This window comes from Cyprinodon tularosa, unplaced genomic scaffold, assembly GCF_016077235.1.
Source record: "Cyprinodon tularosa strain WSP-4 unplaced genomic scaffold, ASM1607723v1 ctg1235, whole genome shotgun sequence".
Taxonomy (NCBI): Eukaryota; Metazoa; Chordata; class Actinopteri; order Cyprinodontiformes; family Cyprinodontidae; genus Cyprinodon; species Cyprinodon tularosa.
The window spans coordinates 32,562-53,626 of NW_024038043.1; the positions used below are offsets into that span (position 1 = coordinate 32,562).

Genomic DNA, 21,065 nt, shown 5'->3' on the forward strand with positions numbered 1-21,065 from the left:
TTCAGCCTAATGAGTAATTAAAGCTAATTTCCTAATTACCTCTGCAACGAGCTTCTCTGTAGTGTTCATTAAAAACCATAATTGCATTGGGTTGACATGCTCTTTCATCCACTTTGGCTTCTTTTCTAGCAGTTTAGCTGTAAGCTAGCTTTGGCAGCCCTGCTTGTCTCAGTCAATATAGGTTGATTGAAGCGTTTGGTGTTTCGGGGGGGTATTGGACACAGCTTCTGGTGACACTGAGGTTGCACAACTTTTTCCTGTAATCCTAACATATCCATTATGCCTCCCAAGATAGTTTTTTTTAGAAGCTCTTTGTAGATTTTATGGAAGTTTCTTTCTTCATGTTCTGCAAAATGTTTAAACATCCAGGTTTTACATTAGATGTACATTATGTTACAGTTTTTTTATTCCCGAACCCGGTTTCTTTTCAGTTTTTTTTTTCTTTTTTTGCTTGTTTCTGTCCACTTCTCCCCCTATCTGTCTCATTGTCAGCTCTCTTCCTTCCTTCCATTGATCCAGTTCTTCTTTGTGTTGGAGAGCTGGCCTCCATGTTGTCAGCTGCGTCAGGATTAAAAGCTATTAGTTCTGCATCATTGCCACTACAAGTGTGCTCTTGAGATTGATAGAGTGGCTTTTCTCTATTAGGGGGGGCATATATGGGAGAAAAACAAGCCTGGGGGTGTTGTTTTTTTTCTACAAATCTGGCTATTGTTGTCACCTAAAGGCACTCTGGCCTTGGACTTAACCTCAATCAACTTTAGATGTATGAAATACCTTCAAGATGCTTTTAAACCTCTGCACCGGCTATAATTTGATTATATCAGTATATTTAGGTTTTTAGTCCTTACCTTGAATTGTCTAGTTTAAATGTAAATAAATCTGTAATTTATGGTACCTAATAGGATCAGAGCCCAGATAGATTACCAGGTTGGTTTAGACTTGTGTCTATCCCTGAATCTCACACTAATACGGTTTATCCTATCTAGATATACTTCACTGTGGCAAACATATCTACAGTGTTTGTTTTTCTTATAACAAATTTCTCGTTCTCTCTTGGGGTTTATTTTTATATTATTGCAACATTCTCACCAAAATTGCCACCTTTGCAAATTTTTTTTTTAACTGCAGCAAGCTGTGTTATTATTATTTTTCTATAATCAGCAGAAATGCCCTCAGTGTTGTTGGTGGCTGCCTCATAATTTATTTCTGTTGTCCAGTGACAAGTGCCAGATGAGGTGAAGGAAAGCTCATGGAACATGTTGCAGACTCAGCTTGAATAGTAAAAGAGGTAACAGAATGAACATTTTCAGAAAAGAGGTTTGATGAACCATGCCTACAGTATCTTTAATAGGTTGGGTCATTTAGTTGCCCGCAACACACACACCAGGTAACAATGATCATCTACTACACAGCCTTTCCCACTTATGAGCAGGAAATGTCATCTCATTATCCAATAGCATGACCCACATAAACATGTAAAATCTAAGAAAGGTGCAGTAACCTGGAAGGATAAGTTTGCATACCTGTGACTATTACTTTGTCAAAGCGCCTTCTGATTCAGTTATTGCTCTTGAATTCCTATATTTGATCAATTATTATTATATATACATATATGTGTGGGCTTCCTCCTGTTAGAATGAGAGTTAGAACCAGTTTCAGTTTGTTACCTTTAGAGTTAGGATATTTTTACAACGTTAGGACATTTAGGCTGGTCCTCATGAGCCGTTTTGTTAACTTTTCAGGCTAAGGTGTCAGTTTGGTTGGGGTTAGAGTCGGGGTAAAATATGCACTGGTAAAGGTTAGGGTTATTTTTAGGGTTAGGACATATAAAAGGTTGAAAATGACTGAAGATCAATGGGGGTCAACAGATGGTCCTCACTACTATTAGCAAGACAAGTGTGTGTGTATGTATTTTTAATTTTTAATCTTTTTTTTTTTTACTTTTTTTTTTTTTTTACTTCTTTTCCTACTGTTTACTGTTTGGGAAGTTGCGACATATTCAGAGAGAAGCCTTTTTAACTGCCTTTAATAGAAAATGTAAGAGCTTTGTTAACAGTTTTTTTCTCCTGTAGACAGACAGGAATTACCCACTGATGCAACTAACTCTTGACTATGTCCTGTTATGATGTTTATAAGGGAATTTCAAAAGGTCACGTTCTTGTAAATGCAACAGCGAATTAATACACGTTCTGTACGTTGTAAGCTACTGATTCATATTTAAATGTTAGTTTGCACAATTTTTTATCTTATTAAAACACAATTGCAAAGTTATGTGTGCAGTTTGCATAAGCTCATTGTTCATATGATTGCAAAGCTCACAATCCAGATGTTGGATTTTCTGCTGGAAAGGTTAAGATGACATAATCGTAGAAGAAACTGTAGGGTTTCACCACAATATTTCCTTATTCTGATATATTTTCATACTTTTTCCTTGCTAGATGGTCAAATATTTGCCATATAAAATGTGGTATATTGATAGACTCCTACAAAGAAGAAATAAAGGTTGCTTTTAATCAAAACTTTGTGTAGTAAGCACATTAAACATGTAAGTATTATTACATTTCCATCAAATCAACAATGCACAAAAAAAAAGATGTGTTCAATGAAAATTATTCCCTATTCCTTTTTGTGCTTTTTAATACCTGGCCTTTTAGCTCTGTATGTTTGCTGCTGTGTAGTCAAACAAATCCAGGGGTTTATTTTACAGCCTCAATTTACACAGCTCTCATATTTCATTGCAGGCAATCGTTGGCTACTTTGACATTTTCTTTGACAAAGGCTGCAGCAACAAGGTAAGCAGTAGCAGCAGAAGCTTCCAAGCCATTTAACAGAAACTCAATTATGTTCATGCTTTGGTGTGTTTCTCCTCCCTGAGGCGTTCAATGGCAATCGACAAGCGTCTTAGCCAACTGCTGATATAAGCACTTACCCAGCAGAGCCAGGCCAGTTGGAACAACTGATGCCAAGCTCTGTGAGCAACATGGATGTACTTTTTGATTGCATGTCTCATTGTACCTGGGAACTGAGGCCTGTGCAGTGGCTGAAGCAGTAAATTACAGTTTCCACTGGGGGCTGAATCTCGTACAATGTGAAAACCTTGTAATATCTTTTAACTTCAAAATATAGTGCTTTCAGGTTTCATTTATTGCACAGTCCAAGCAGCAAGTGATTTTAAAACATATTACTGTAAAAACGATTGACCAACATTATTATGCTTAGTTTTATGACATATTAGTGATAGGCTCTTTATTTGTGTTTTTGGGATCAATGTATGTCTTAGCATATGTATTTTTACATCCAAGAGCTTAATGCTGCTCATGGTGGTTTTCTTAATTTGGTTTTGTTGTTTTCTTGCTAGGTGATATTTTCCACAGGTCCTCAGGTTCCAAAGACTCACTGGAAGCAGACGGTCTTCCTTCTAGAGAAGCCTATGGCTGTTAAAGCAGGTCAGTAAGCACATGTTATAAAGAAATGTTACACAGTCAACAACTGCTCTTTAATTCAGTTCTCAGTCCCAAATAAAAAAAATTGTAAAACAAAAATAGCCTAGTTACAAAACCATTGATAAATGTGATATGATTTCAGGAAATGTTTGCTACAAGATGAAGTTTGCCTAAACTGGTCCATCGCAATTATATGGGTCCTAATTGGATCTCTATTAACACTGAGCTCTAGTTTGTGGAAAAGACTTCTTTAGGTTTCATTTTAGGTGATTTTTGTGCCAAAATAGCAACTTTTTTTTTCACTCTTTAAAACCAGGTATAGAGGAAAAGCTTTATTTCCGGGTGGATCATCTAAATAAGTGGTCCTCCTAATTGTCAATCATTCTAGCGATATCTTTACATAAGGCCGTCCCACGTGTTCATCCCCTTAGCTATCTTTTTCTGCGCATGCCCAGGCGTATATCTGTGATTAGCTACGGTTTCAGACAGTCATTGTAGCTCTCCGTTCTCTCTACGGTTCTTTGAAAATGGCCGACGATTGAAAGAGAAAACAAGTCTCCGAAGTGTCTGAGAAGAAAAGAAAGGCCACAGAAGAGGCAGATATATCCCCAAATGATTTGCACTGTGAGCTCTCCTCGCAAAGCATTGTGGGATTTTTGTCACAGCGGCCAGCTGTCTCAATAGGCTGTCGCTACCTCACAGTGGTGACTAATAACAAAGATAGCGCTGGCACCGTGCGGTGGATGATCTGTCCGAACAGTCATTTAACTAAGTTCACTATAAAGTCAACTATATGGTCCCCGCTCTATATAGTGTCTGAGGGATTTAGGAGTTAGGGCGGAAGTTCGAACACAGTAAGCTTGTATTAGCTATGAGAACGGCAAAATTTAAACAGAGCGTGCACGAGGAGGTATGGGCCGTAATGCTAAACTCATATTAATCCTCCTTGTAGAATGTAGCCCAATTTTATCAAGTCCTTCTTGGTAAATGTTTCTACTCAGCTTTTTCTTTTGTTTATATGATGTCTACCAGTGCCGTATGCCACAAACCAGCCCAGCACCATTATGTTCCAACCTCAAAACCTTCCTTTTTTATATTATGTTTGTGGCACAATATACAGTCCCTTTAAGCTCCAAATATGGTTGGTATAATAGCCCCCTAAGAGTCCATTTTCAGTATCACTATTGACATCACCATTGACTCCCTTGTGTGAAATTTTGTAAAGAACACCTTCTCTTGGCCTTTTTTTTGGGAACTTTTGTTGTTTTTCCAACGCTAGTGTTTAACCTCAAATTACTCGTTACTGTCTTCAGTTATTAAGAAAATCTTCTTTAACAAATCTTTTCAACAGTATATTTTGCTCATTTACTCTTTAGCCCATTACTTCTTCTCAACATCAGATGTTTCTGGTTTGACATCTTGGTAATAAAGTATGTTACTTAAGGCCATCAGTTGAGACTGAACCAGCAGACATTAATTTACTCTAAGTGGTTCTATGGCTTTTATAATAACTCATAGATTTCAGATTGGGTCATGATGTTCCATACATCTTTACACCTGCGTATCTCTATCATTCCACCTTTTTTCAAAGAATTTATGGTTGTCTATCATTTATTTCTCTGCATACAGTAACTGCATTTGTTGTTACCAACATCCGGCAAGACTTTCATGGTCACGACACAATGACTTATAAATATACAACTTGTGATGGGTTCATTTATTTTAACTGACTTACTTTTGTCTGTTGTATATCATGCTGCGCTCACAATTATTTATTTGTCTTTCTCTTGCTTTGAGGTCTCATCATTGCAAGTTGTAGCAGATAATCTTTCTGTGGCAGATATTTAGTCAGGTTGGTTGACACGCGGAATCTGTCACCCACAGCGATAGGGAAGAATCACAATAAATCATACATGAGAGACAGCATGTAAAACTTCATCTGATATCGGTCATGTCCATTGATATACGATGAAATCATTGCATGCACATTTGAAATGGAGATAAAAGATGTAACACGAAGTAAGGATCGTCTGTGCTTTTATCACAGTTTGAAGAGAAAACAATCAGAATGGATCAATTCTGCAGAAACTATTCAAATAAGTTAGAAAATATCTTATTGACCCCAAAGGGAAATTATATGTTTTCTAAAGTCAAATGTTTTTTCTAAATAAGTTGTGTTTGTCAATAGCTGTGGGCAGAAAGGATCGTTTGCATTTTGTCTTGCATGGAATCTGGAGATGTCTTTGACTGAAGACACAGTTGTTGTTCAACGGTCATCTGAAGAGGATATTGACAATTTAATCAATTGATATATAGAATAACTATAAATTAACCGCACAATATTTTAGGATTTAGATTTAAATTATATCTAAATATAAGCATTACAAATACAGTGCAAAGGACAGCTCTCTTTTAAAGACTTGGTTTATTTTAGCTTTTTTAGTCGTACTTGGAATGTTTTAGCTCATCTGCCATCATACCACAATTTTCTGTATAAATGAAAGCCAGTGAAAAACAAATACAGTCTTCAAATGATAATTTCAGTTGTTAAAAGAATAACATATATGTATTTAAAAAGAAATCCCATTTCTAAAATTGTATAAGACACAATTGTTTTAGATCTTTTTAATTTTTTTCTTAACTTTCCCATAGATACTTAGGCTTAATTTCAACCCCAGAGTATTAAGAAAATCCTTAAAATAAATCATGCAGTTAATGCATCAGGTCTTGATCTAAGGAAATGTTTAAAAACCTGAGAAATCAAGTCAATGATATCAATCATTTTGCCAAGTTTTGCAAAGCTATTTTTAAGAGTGGAATTCTAGTGAACGCTGGTAAGAGGCATTTCTCAAAAAGGCAACACTTTTCTAAAAGTAAGCAACCTTCTCAAAAGTATCTGGCCTACCAAAATTACTTACAAAAACCTACATCACTGATAAATATGTAGTCTTTTAAGGCTATGATGTTATTATACTGATTGTTAATATGACATGACCTTTCCTGCACATAAAATTACATGCCCCCTCACCAACAATACAGTTAAGCTTTAGCTTTTAGAGTTAACAAATAGGAATTAAAAACCTGAGAAAAAATAAACAACAAAAAGACCAGTAACCCAGCACTGAAGATTATTAGTAGATCTCTGCACTCTGCACTCCATACTACCTTATTGCCTAGTGAAGAATTAGTCCAATATCTCTTAATCTGTTACTCCAAATAGATCCTCATTAGGAAGCTTCCATTTCAACTCAGTTCAGCTAAATCATTAAACCAAAAGGAGAAGCTCCAACATCTATAAACAAAGGCGTTGAAGGGAGCAGCACAGCTGATATTTTCTCTCAAGGATGGAGCCACAGCCAAACAGGAACAGATCAGATGAAGCTTCTAAGATGAGAAAAAGCAGAGAGAGTATAAATTAGAGATTGAATGGGATGGGATGATTAAATGGGGTCCCTGTGTCCTCCAGCAGTCTAAGCCTATAGCAGCACAACTGCAGAAAATAGCTCAGGATAACCTAAGTATATTGTATAAGGTATAAGAAAGGTAGAGCCACAATGTGGCCAAGGAGAATTAAACGTCTTTCCAGAATGAAATTCTCCCCCGCTTAATCGGGCTATTAACCTCTACCTTTACCTACCCCTCTACTTACCCAGCGACTAAGCACACATCACTAGTTTTTAACTAGAAGCTTTAATCAATAAGGAAAGTTTTAAGCCTTGCCTTAAACGTAAACTGGGTGTCTGCCTCAGGGGCTAAAACTGTTGTTGGTTCCAGAGGGAAGGAGTCGATAACTAAAAGATCTGCCTCCCATTCTACTTTTAGAAATTCTAGGAACCTCTAGTAAACCTGCAGATTGAGAACGAAGTGCTCTGTTAGGGACATAAGGAACAATCAGATGTTTAATATAAGGAGGAGATTGGCCATTTAAGGCTTTAAAGAGACAATTCAGTCATATCATACAGTCAGACTGGTTCAAAGATTTCTATTTAAGGAAAACCACTTGATTGCATCAACTCATCGACTCGAAGGCAATTCCTCACATCAAGCATGCCTGTAGCAACAGTGGAGACGAAAACACCCTCTTAACAGGAAGAAACCTCCAGCAGAACCAGGCTCAGTGTGAGCGGCTATCTGCCGAAGCCGACTGGGGCTCAAGGAGACAGAACTCCAGTCCACTATTTCAATATTCTTTTTCCTCTAATTCATGGTCAGACTCATGTGATTCTCAGTCATTGATATCATTTTGGGGCACACAATCCAGCACACATCTGGAAGCATTGAATCAGTAGCTAACGATGTTAGAACTATATGACTTGGTTATGATCTTGCCCCTTGCATTTGTACTGTGTAGAGATTGCTGTGTCAGTGAAAAACCCTCTAGGTGCGATTCTTCATGGATGCAGTAATTCTATTTGATGAATGCAGATTAAGAGATAAACGTTGCAATGAGATATTTGTGGTAAGGTTTGCTTTATCTAAGTTAAAGGGGGGCTTTGACATCTTTTGGTGAATAGTCTATTAACCCTGCTTTGTTTTCTGCTTGCATACGATGAGGTTCTGATATGGCCCAAATTATTTTCCAGAAGGCTCAGGACATTGGGTGTTTACTATAAACTGCCGCCCTCATGTACTTTTAAATTCTGCCTTTGCAGTTCTCAAAATTAGGTCCTAATTGACATGAAGAAAATCACATTTTAATGTATTAACAGTAGTGTGAGAAATGTTCTTGTCCATATCTTGATGCATTGAAAAATATGTTTAATCCCCTCCCTCAAATGTTATTAAAAGTTTAATTGATACAGCCCCGACAAGCCTTTTCAAAGATTGATGGTGGCAAAGTGCCGAATATTAAAACTTTCTACCTAGGACGTCAAAAGAAGGTCATTTGAACACTTTTAATACCAGGATAATTAAAAGTTCTTTACATCGAAAAAGCATAAAAAATACATGGCAGTTGTACAATGTAGACTGGTAAAGAAAAGTTGGAGTCCACACTAAAATTGATTAATTGAATTAATTAAACAATTAAAATGAGCAATAAGAACAGATTGTTGAAAACAGCGATAGTTCAGCACAGAACCCAACAACAGAAAATAATCTGGAAAAATATAATCTATATAGGAGATTTCGAGGTGAATACAAATTTCTGCCCAACACTTGTGAAAAAACGTTGATTGCAAAGCATTAAACTTTGGATGAAACAAAATTAACCTTACGAAAGCAGCATGTCCCATTATAACAAAAGTGAAATGCACGATTTTTAGAAACACATTATCCTGACAAACATAAACAGAGTAATAGGATGGTCTTATGCTTCTTTGCTTCTTCAGAACTATTATACTGTTACTGTAATTGATGTATTAGTAATCATAAAGTTGCTTTCCAGGATATTACTACCCTCTGTGCATTTTATCATATCACAGTGTCTCACTCCTTTCATCACTTTTTGATTTAATGTTCTAATGACCATACATCTCATGGTCAGCAGAACATTAAAAATGGATAAATAGTCCTAAATTGTCCTTGCACTGTCATGAGTACAAAGCAACAAAATGTGGTTTGCATCTATCCATAAGTGCTATACAGGTTATAAATATTATTACAGGTGTATGTGCAAGTAAAAAGAGAGCTCTCCTCCCAAAGCATTCCAGGATATATCTGCTGGTCTAATGACCATGGATGATCACTACTTTGTGGGAAATTTCGAATACACTACTTTTTAACCCACGAGACGTTCGTATACTCATCCAAAGTGGTATAATCCTTATAGTGTCCTATATAGTGATTAGGGCGGACATTCGGACACAGCTATTGAGTTTTTTTTAATGTTTTTTAACCATTACTGTTCTTGGATAGAACAAAACTCAGAAATGATAAAATCAGTGTTTGATGTGCTGGAAGTTAACTGAACATTCAAGTATAACCTAAGCTTTCAGATAATAGTTGTAGCATGATTCATCATCAGGTATGCAATGGTGATGATATAATGCATCTCTAAATATTTGTCATCATTGAAATACAAATAGTTTGAATTTGCCCTATCGAAGTTAAATCCTTTTGTGCTCTATGAAAACCTCTGATGTGCATATGAATGACCCTCAGGACGTTCTGTCCACTCACTGAGCAGAAATCTGATTAAGTCTTCTGTAATAAATGGCCAGCATGATGACAGAGGTGGATGATGTTAGATAGCCTGTGGCTCTGCCTCCGCCTGCTGCCTACTAGATAAGATGGCCACAAACTCTGATGCTGCGCAAATGCTGTTGGATGCTTCGTACGTTGCTGGCTCAGATAAACAATTCAGGGGGGAAAACGGAGGACAATGAACTACCAGGATAAGCATAAGACATCTCTGTTTTGGGTATATGCATACATTCTCAAAACCTGCAATCAGTTTTCTACCCTTGAAACAGCTTTGGTCTCTGATGTCAAGAAGTTTTTGGTACAATATTGTCAATCCTACCTTTGACATTTAAAGTTGTTGCAGAATACAATATAATCTCATAAAATTGGTGTGATAGTAAAACATAACTTGTCACAGTGTGCTGAAGACTTTCTGTTTACTTGAAATGTGCTATAGTGGATAAATGTACCTATGTTCAGACCACAAATATATTTAAAAGACAAAAGATGTAGGGCTTAATTTTAGGCAGCTAAAGAAAAGACAAAGGCTTTAGCCTGGAAAAACAAAGGATTTATCCTGTCTCATGATCGTACACATAATCTCAGGTATTATGTTTTCCTATATACTGTACATGGCAACCAAAATCCTTTTTGCTGTATAAAGTATAAATATATGGTTTTAATGTTTATTACTAAGGCTATTTCCAGGTTTAAGGTGAATGTTTCAAAGAACTGTAATCCACCGAGGGGCTCTATGGCATTGGCCCACCCTTGAAACCCCACAGTCCCCAATTTGGCCGAGCCTTTGTGGGCTGTGCTTCAGTAAGCCTGAACCACTGTGGTTTCTACCTACAACATCCAAAACCCAGTGGATCAATTGCAAATGTCCTAATGCTAAAGCAGCAGCACATCCTCTGAGGTCTTTAATCAATGTATTTTTAATAAGTTCACTTAACATCTTTGCAGTGAGTTATTTTATTTAGAGAAAAACGAAAGTATAAGAACCTCATGCTAGGACATTTGCTGAACAACCTTGATGGCCTTGATAATGAAGCATGAACCAAAGTTTAAGGACATAAGTAATTAATTGCTAATTTCTTGGGAAGAAGGCAAGAGGCCTTATGTGTGATTTGTAATTTTTAAATAAACTGTTATACTCACAAGGACTTTAAGGATATGGAAGTGAAAGAAAATGTTTAATTTAAAGTAATATAAACTTGTGCAATAATAAGTTAAATTGTATAAAAGCTGGTTTCTTTCAGTGTTGTATTTAAAAGTTTTACTTTTATATAGAATCATCACAGACAGGGATGTATTTCAACGGTTTGTCATTTATACTGATAAAATGTATAACTCAACCTTATATCTGCCTGACACTTTGCCAAAGAAAATTAGATTTTTAATAGAGAAATGTGCCATTTTCTGGCCCTTATGGTCAGGGGAAAGACTGAGACGCATTATTTGACCGCAGGAAGTCAGTGATGCCCTCCACATTGGTGGCTTTGGTCCTCAATAAGCCATCATTGTTTCAGTCCGAACCTGGTGACCTATGTTAGATCATTGGCTATGCTAATGAACAAGATGGACTAGACTGTTGTTCAGTGGTCTTTAAGGATGAAAATGAATGCTAAAGTTTATTTGGAAATAAATGTCTCAAAAGAATGGAGAAGAGCAGAATCCAATGTTGTTTGGGTTCCATTGTGAGGTTTTGAAAGACATGATGCTTTAGAAAGCCATGTCATCTGCTAGTTGTTTGATCAGTCTTGTTTTTATAAAGCAAGTTTAGCTATCTTCCACCGATATTTACAATGGGTCATGCCTCTTTTAATGGTGCATCCATATTGAACACAAATGACGCGACTGGAGTTGGTAGTTTACATGTTATTTGAATATAGAGATATGTTCAGGTGAAAAGAGTTGCCAGGTGCGATTTTCTAGCTCGATTAGAACGAACACAGCAAAGAGAAACCGAGTCAAAACCTGTGAAAATTCAGCTGGAGTGGAAAAATCTGAGTTCTTCTATCAATCAACAGCAAATCGGGGACTGGATGTGGCTGTTGCATAGTGAAAGACCACAGCTGAGAGGAAGCTTTGTTTTAACAAGATGTATAAATGTATTTAATGCGGATAGCCGAACAATAGAGCCGGCGTCCTGTGGTCCACCAGATCCTCCAGATTTGCTTTCCCTTTGGGGAGTCTAAGAGCTATGGCTGAATAACGGTTACTTCTGACAATACTTTCATATCAAGATTCGCTTTGCAAGACCAGGTCCTCCATGTTGAGCTGAACAGACCAGGGAAGTGGATAGAAACTCCTTCTATGGGATGATGCCATGGAGAGAGTTGAGCTTTGCTCCTACTAGCCATGCAAATTGATGGTAAAATTTAAAGCAACCCATCATAAGGCTTTATGGAGACTTTCTAGCATGACTTGGCACCTGCCCTCACTGCCAAAAGTCAATAATTGCTTAAATAACCAGGAACTTTCGTGTTTGGTTGGCCAACAAACCAACTTGACCCAAACCCTAAATCAAATCTATAGATGATTGTTAAGCGCAAAATAAGACCATAACCAACTATACAGCTGACCTAAAGCTTGCTGTCAAAGATACGTGGGTTTACTTAACATCTTAGCTGCTTCTCAGACTGTTTGCTCTGATGCCCGCCCCTTTTATAAAGTAATTTGTGCAAAAGGAACCCATTGCATATACTTTACAGCAGAGTTAACAAATGCCCAAATGGAGAGCCCTCTTCTGACAGCAACTCACAATTTTGAAATTTGTTTGTTCCGTTGCTCTTTTTTTGTCATTTATGGTGAATTTAATCAGATCGATTTTATCAGCATCCATGAAGCAGCCCTCAGCCTTAAAAACATTGGTGAATCCCAGCTTTACACACAGCAGACATATTTGTCAGACTGCTGACACTGCATTAAAAATGGATTCCATTTGGTGTTATTCAACATTCTGGTCTATAATACAGTTTATGTGTTTATTATTTATTTAGCCACAATGATCAAATATAACAGAAATGAATATTTGAAACATGTCACTACTTTGTGTAGCAACACTATTTTTTGAGTCTCTTTTTTGGATTTGGTTGCTGAATTTAATTAAGTTTTCAGTTGCATTCCAACTTCTTAACATGTATACGTTTGTCACCATTATACAGAGTACAGTACTTTAAAGGTAGCACAAAAGGAGGGTTAGAGTGAGAGGCGGGGTGTTGATTTTCTCCTTCACTCTAACTGTCCCCCGCCTCCATTCAGGGTCGTAAACTAGAAATAGTTTTTAACAGCATCCATCGGCTGCCTGCTAGCCTCATATGGTGCACACAAATCGTTCCACAAAGGCTCTTGTACACTTCCATAAACTCTCCTCCTATTGCAGCAAAGAACTTGTGACCTTGAAGACAACAGAACTGTTGCTTTTCCTTTTTGAATGTTGACTGGGGAACTTTAGGACTTGAAGAAGAAGAAGAAGAGCTAGGCATCAAAACCTTGGAGTGTTATTAGCTCTCGCTGTGATGATTTATTGTGATGGAGACCAAATCTTATTTGATGTGTTGGTACGAGTGGAACAGTAATTAACTCTTGCACTGTGCTGCTGTGGGAGGTACTGCTGGAAGAGTGAGAACACAGCCAGCAGCCTGGAACAAAACATCCCAGCAAATCCTCCTGGCTGGCAGCATAATAAATTAAAAAGCAAATCATTTGTCATGCTCTGGTGTGTTTGTGTAGCTCTGGTATTGAAGAGGAGGGCCTTTTTTTTTAACAGTTTTACCTGCTTAATGTCTATTTGAAAAAAGAGAGCACCTTTTTCTGAATTAAAGTCCAATTATGTTCAAGGTGAGTTATCAGCCACTCATGGACGGTCAGAACAGCTGAAATATGAGTGAAAGTTCTCATCCAGCCTTTTATTGGTCAGTCTTGGTCTTTGTTGCTTCCTCTTTTTATGATTCACCTTCTCTGTCCTGAACGAAGGTGGACCCTTCTATATCTCCCCTCACCCCCACCCTAGCTCTTTTTGCACATAGTCGAAACACTGCTTTGGGTCCTCACCCTCCTCCTTAGTTATTTAAACCCTGAAGGTCCTTGAACTGTCAAAGTCAGGCTTAGAGTTTAACGTGGCTGTTATTCAACACATGGGCTGGGTTTGTAAGGAAGCTGGTGTTCGTGATATACACTATATTGCCAAAAGTATTTGCTCACCTGCCTTGACTCACATATGAGCTTAAGTGACATCCCGTTCCTAATCCATAGGGTTCAATATGACGTCGGTCCACCCTTTGCAGCTAGAACAGCTTCAACTCTTCTGGGAAGGCTGTCCACAAGGTTTAGGAGTGTGTTTATGGGAATTTTTGACCATTCTTCCAGAAGCGCATTTGTGAGGTCGCACACTGATGTTGGACGAGAAGGCCTGGCTCTCAGTCTCCGCTCTAATTCATCCCAAAGGTGTTCTATCGGGTTGAGGTCAGGACTCTGTGCAGGCCAGTCAAGTTCATCCACACCAGACTCTGTCATCCATGTCTTTATGGACCTTGCTTTGTGCACTGGTGCACAGTCATGTTGGAAGAGGAAGGGGCCAGCTCCAAACTGTTCCCACAAAGTTGGGAGCATGGAATTGTCCAAAATGTCTTGGTATGCTGAAGCATTCAGAGTTCCTTTCACTGGAACTAAGGGGCCAAGCCCAGCTCCTGAAAAACAACCTCACACCATAATCCCCCCTCCAACAAACTTTACACTTGGCACAATGCAGTCAGACAAGTACCGTTCTCCTGGCAACCGCCAAACCCAGACCCGTCCATCAGATTGCCAGATGGAGAAGCGCGATTCGTCACTCCAGAGAACGCGTCTCCACTGCTCTAGAGTCCAGTGGCGGCGTGCTTTACACCACCGCATCCGACGCTTTGCATTGCACTTGGTGATGTATGGCTTGGATGCAGCTGCTCGACCATGGAAACCCATTCCATGAAGCTCTCTGCGCACTGTTCTTGAGCTAATCTGAAGGCCACATGAAGTTTGGAGGTCTGTAGTGATTGACTCTGCAGAAAGTTGGCGACCTCTTCGCACTATGCGCTTCAGCATCCGCTGACCCCGCTCCGTCAGTTTACGTGGCCTACCACTTCGTGGCTGAGTTGCTGTCGTTCCCAAACACTTCCATTTTCTTATAATACAGCTGACAGTTGACTGTGGAATATTTAGGAGCGAGGAAATTTCACGACTGGATTTGTTGCACAGGTGGCATCCTATCACAGTTCCACGCTGGAATTCACTGAGCTCCTGAGAGCGACCCATTCTTTCACAAATGTTTGTAAAAACAGTCTGCATGCCTAGGTGCTTGAATTTATACACCTGTGGCCATGGAAGTGATTGGAACACCTGATTCCAATAATTTGGATGGGTGAGCAAATACTTTTGGCAATATAGTGTACATTACAAAATCATCTCCTTTTTTAATGACTGCTCCAAAAACAGAGGATCTAGGAACCTGCAATATGTCATAAGATACTTATAAAGAAATGTAAGGTTAGCTTTAAAAAAAAAAAAAAAAAAAAAAAATCATAATGTGTATCAAACAAATATGTGAAGCATGCAGAATACATGAAAGCATAAACTGAAACTAGAAGGCAGCTTAATTTGATTCAGTAATATTAAGTGATTTAAGCCTTTCTTCATTTGTTATGTTTTGTTATTATATTACTGCAAAATATTGTGTATTCTTCAGCTTTGGGGAAGAAACTGAAAAAAGAATTACATTTCATTATTACAAAGAATAAGGAAAACCAACATGTTAATCTAACTTGTTAAATGATTAAGGTTTACAGCAGTGGTTCTCAATCCTGGTCCTCAAATACCAATGCCCTGCATGTTTTAGAGTTATCCTTGCTTCCACACACCTGGCAGGTTTGAGAACTACTGCTTTACAAGATATATAGTAGCGGCCATTCAAAATGGCCCTTCCCAGTCAATGACCAGCTTAATGGAAGCCCACTTCCTTGCACTCCCAGCAGAATCCCCTCCAACTTCTGGCAAGTTGGAGGGGAAAAAAAAAATGCCCTCCCTCTGCAGGGCATTTTAGTTTTTACTCCACCCTTTCACTGAATTACAGGGTCTGACCAGGAGATGACGCTTCTCTTTAGATCTTAATGTCAACAAGTCATGACAGAAAGAATATTTTAGTACAAAGATTAATGTTTAAAAAGGACCAGTCAAGGGCCCATCAAGGAAAGTGAGGAAATTTTGAATGGCTACTACTGTACATTGACATCAAAGGTGTTATATACCTAAGACTAAAACCAGTTTGATCTTAAAAGAATTTTGATTTGCAATAAGAGTTGTGGTTCAAAACCTGAACTCTTACATCGAAAAATACAGTGAATTATTTATTTTAGCACATAGAGGATGCAGTGCTGATGAAATCTAGCTGTAACAAATTAGAAATGGAGTTTCAATAATGTTAAATAGGTATGCTTTCGAGATATTAATCTTACTTGTAGCTCTCGCCACGACAGACACGGATCGGTTTCTCTTTAACTGGCATTTATTTCGTCTTTTCTCTCATGTCGTTCAACATGACACTCCATTTACGGCCTTTATGATGTTCATACTTTTATGCCGTGGGAACTGTACAGACACAAATATATATATATCAGCTCAAACCAAGAGTGTACAAGTACAAAAAAGAGCAAGATGCTGTGCTGCATAAGTATAAACAAATCCATCATTAAAACAAATAATAGTACCTCATTAGCCGCTTGTCATGAAGAGAGGTTCTTTACACGCTTCCATCAGGTTTTGCAATCTAGCTTCATAGTGTAGCATCTATTAATTTTACTGTAGTAAAAAGTATGAACTTTGGTTCCTGGCTAAAACATAACAGCGGCGATAAGAACAAACTTTTAAAATAAATTATAAAATTAACTTGTGTTTTATCTTATAACACGCACGTGAATTTACTCATTTAAAGTTTTTACCTAAACAACAACATAAATTATGAATGATTCATTTTAACAAGAATTCAACAGAACTTACATTACTTGTAGATACTGTTTCATACCTTTGTTGGAATCTTTTTTATTTTATTTTTTTTTTTTTTAGGTCAATCACAGCTAAAATATTAAGACTTCCAATAAATTAATTTTAAACATAAATGCTAATCTGGTTACAGTTTCTAGGATGCATTATAGAATGAGTGAATGTACCCTGATTTTATATACATTCATAGAGGGGACTCATGCTCATCCAGTGTGGGGAGCAGGCACATTTCACAAACCATAACCTACCAGTATGATGTGTATCCTGCTTCTTCTAGAACACTTAAATAAAATCCAGCGCAGCCATTTGGGTGCAGATGTTGTAGAAATGTGTAAATGTAATATAAATGGCTGCAATCTGCATGTCAGTGTTCAGAGCCTGTATATTCCAATTTTAATTTCATGGAGGGAAGTTGTTTGGCTGAGACAAGCTGTTTCCAGAAGCCTGGTTGTGCTTAATGACAGTGGCATGGTGATGTACGACACTGCAGTGAAAGCCCGGCTCCATTCCTTGACTCATTTCCACACATGGTAAACTCGTTCAGATCGGAGTGGCCAGTTTACCAAGTGCTCCCAGGCCCCTCTTCCATGGGGAGTTTAGTTTGACTGATTGCAGCAGGGCTGCTGTAGTTGCACCGAGACTAAACACACTCACTGTCAATGATTGTCGGTATGCTTCAGCAGTTCAATCTGAAACGAGGAGGATTACTTGGGCAGTTAATTGCAAAGTTGTTTTAGGGCAAATGTCTGATACCAACATCCCTTTTCTTTCTTTTAACACAACATTATTGAAGGTCAAAGAATTGCCACTTTTGTCTTATATGCTTTTTTTTTCCCCCACTGAAGATGGACAGCTGGGTTGGTCTTCATTTATCATTGCTGTTTGATAATGAGACCAGTTCAGTCAGTCATTTCTTTTAGAAAAAATAAATGAATAAAAAAATAAACCCCCAAAAAGTGGCACCATTTTTTTTAACACACTTTAAAATGTTGTTGATACTCTTTTTTGTTATTATAGTCCCTTTCAAAAAATGTTCTTCCAACTTCAATGTTTTCGGAAGCCATTCCACCTTTGTTTAGTCCTAGTCTATTGGATGAAAATTCTTACGAGTTTTCATCACAGTTAAGTCAATTCATATTGGCTTGACAATTCATATAGTTTTAGTCAAGTTTAGATTAGTTTTAGTGATCTAGTCAAATTTATATTCTGTGTGTACTCTATATCTCTATAAAAATACACCTTCTATAAATCTCAAGTGAATTCAAAACAATTAAACTTGGGTATCATATCTTGAACATGTGAACAGATGTGGTTTACATGTTCAAGATATGATACATAAGTTACATGTGTTTACAAGTTAGAGGTATTATGGAGGATTTTTGCGAGTTTTTTAAAAGACCCACCTTCTCCCCTTTGACAAAAAGGGGCGTGTGAGAGCATGCACGAGCCCATTACTCCTCCTACAGACTCTGTTTAAAAGTTGCTGTTCTCATAGCTCATACAAGCTTACTGTGTCCAAATGTCCACCCTAATCCCTAAATCTCTCCATTGCTATATAGAGGATTTTATAGAGGACTTAATAGTGAACTTTAGCAAACTCAGTTAACTGACCATTCAGAACATGATCACTATTTTTAGCCCATTGGTCATGTGACTCCGCCTCAACACAGAACCACAGATGTACGCCTGAAAGTGCGCATGCGCAGAAAAAGATAGCTGACAAGCACATGTTGCATTGTGTTACATAAATATATCTCCAGAACAATTGACAATTAGGAGGACCACTTATTTTGATGATCCACCCGGAAATATAATATATCGTCCTGTATACCTTTAAAGATATAAACACATCTGAATATATGTCATCATGTGTTTTGACTAGGCCTGGGCTGGTAACTGCATTTTCAATATAATAGCAATTTAACAAAACTTTTTCTGGATAACATAAATATAATGAACTAATGTCAGAGCAACCAACCTACAGTGGGGCCAAAAAGTATTTAGTCAGCCACTGATTGTGCAAGCTTTCCTATTTAGAATAATGAGAGAGGTCTGTAATTTTCATTATCGGTACATTTCAACTATGAGAGACGAAACGGCCAAAAAATAAATAAATAACGGAAATCACATTGTAGGATTTTTTAATAATTTATGTGTAAATTATGGTGGAAAATAAGTATTTGGTCAATAGCTAAAGTTCAACTCAATAATTTGAAAAATCTTTGTAGGCAATGACAGAGGTCAAACATGTCCTGTAAGTCTTCACCAGGTTTGCACACACTATAGCTGGTATTTTGGCCGATTCCTCCATGCAGATGCTCTAGAGTAGTGATGTTTTGGGGCTGTCGCTGGGCAACACAGACTTTCAACTCCCTCCACAAATTTTTTTTGTGGGATTTTTGCTCACCGTTCTCATGATCACTTTCACCAGGCAGTGATCTTGCATAGAGCTGGGAAATTATTGGTGGTCTTGAATGTCTTTCATTTTCTTACAATTACTCCCACAGTTCTTTTTTTTTTTTTTTTTTTTTTGGAATAACCCAATAAAAGTCCAGATGTAAATCCAAAGTAGATTATGTGGCAAGTATTAAATGTTTACACTCTATCCAAAGAAACAGAGCTTGAGCTTTGAGTTTGGCAGTATAAAAATAAAATGCTCACTATTTTCATAGTGTAATTGGCAGCATTTTGTTTAATATTTAAATAATTAAACTATATTTGACTTTTGTAAAACTACCAAGCCTTCACCACTTTTGAGGTTTGCTCTCTGCAGTGGGGCAACAGTCCCAGAGAGTGGCGCCAACAGCCAGCTGTTTGACAGTGATATCGCCATGGTAACCAGAAAGACACGGAAGCGATGATGGTAAACGCGTTGCTTGAGAAATAGCCACAGTCAGCATTTTCTCCTCTCATTCCGATCTGACCTGCAGCAGAACGGAGGTGGGGCAGAACAGCAGAGCGTGAGAGGACGCTTGTTTGCCGTTTCAGTAAACATTCATTTACCTCCAGCAGTCAAACGGGAAGTTAATCGGAGTGATTATGCGTCATAATTTTGCTTGGTCTTGTAGGTGTATTCCCTTCTGTCTGCCATCTGGTGATAGGAGAGCTTCTGCATTCCATGCACAATCTTGCTTATTAAGATGCATTAAAGCATATTGCCTTTACACACATCATCATTTCTATAAGCAGCAGTGCACTCATGCTGCAGAGGTCTGAGCTCAGCAGCCCTGTAATGCTTCAGGGCATCAGAAACTTTTCTTTTATTGTGAGAATTCTAAATGATGATTGACTCAGTGCGTTCTGCTTTTGATGGGTTTTCATTTTGCTTCAAGTCTGATATATGGATACACAGGCTATTAGGTTTGATAGACAATATTTCAAAAGTAAACAGCTTTTACAACTGTGTGAACTTTTAAATCCACAGAAATGAAATTACTCATTGCAAAAGATCCTAAAAGAAAAATTTTAATGAATATGTAAATGCTTTCTTTGGGTCTGAAAATAAGTTGAGCTTGTCTTTCTACAGCTTTTGTTGCAAACAAGGACATGCAGACTTTTCCTGCCCACCAAAGAAATAGCAGTGGTCATGCTTAGAATACTGGACAACAGATGTTTTTCATTTCTATAAAAGCCTAAAAATATTTTTGTCTTTTTATTTCTTAAGGAGAAGAGCTCCAGGGAAGGATCAATGTGCGTAAAAACAAGAAGGACCCTCGCTCACTTTTCGTCACCTTTGACCTCCCAGACAAGAAGCAGACTTATAGCCTTCAATGATGTCAGCCATAAAATTATGCAGGTGATTTAATGTAGCCCCATTTGGACATTTTGGGGCATTTCATATAGTGACACTTATGGAAACAAAATAAAAGACTTTTTTGGTAATTCAAACACTGACTTTGTGTTTTCTTTTTTGCAATATTATTACCTATTACTTATATTACTTATATTATTTATTATTATTGTTACTGAATGAAAATGCAAAACATTGGCTTAGTCAATGCTTATTATCAAAGTTCTAGAATTGGGTGAAAATGAATCTTATTTTCAACAAAAACACTATATATTGTCATCTTTAATAATTAGGGGTTGGTGATGCACCACTGCCGTTTTGCAGGAGAAGGATCCTGGATTTGAACCAAAATAATGTTTTTCAGCTTCTACTTTGCATTAGCGGGTTTTCACTGGGTCCTACACCTTACACTCCAGAAACACAGCTGGTAGATTCAGTGGCAACTCTGTGTGCAGGGTTATTGGTCCCATGTATCACTGTGTTTCTCTGTGATGAACTAGTGACTTGTACTGATGGGTCAGTGTAAAGAGAAAAGTTACTTTAAGTCTACAAAATGTTTGATTTTCCTGTAGACCAGTCGATTTGCTTTTAGAAATTCTGCAGAATGTGTTGGTTTATTCAGCAGTGAGACTGAGGGGGGCATCTTGCCAAATGCCTGCCTTCACAGAAAGATA

The 21,065-nt window shown here is 37.7% G+C and overlaps 1 protein-coding gene across 1 annotated transcript in view; it reads left to right on the top strand.

Annotated features, from left to right (window-relative positions):
* Positions 1 to 20,489, top strand: part of LOC119777405 (protein arginine N-methyltransferase 3-like) — a gene marked incomplete at its 5' end in the record, with an annotated part of 44,739 nt that extends 24,250 nt beyond the window's left edge. The window contains 3 exons of the mRNA XM_038276270.1: positions 2,742 to 2,792; positions 3,359 to 3,446; positions 20,266 to 20,489. Of these exons, the coding sequence (XP_038132198.1) occupies positions 2,742 to 2,792; positions 3,359 to 3,446; positions 20,266 to 20,375 (249 nt within the window). The remainder of the gene's footprint in view (positions 1 to 2,741; positions 2,793 to 3,358; positions 3,447 to 20,265) is intronic.
* Positions 20,490 to 21,065: the final 576 nt, after the last annotated feature.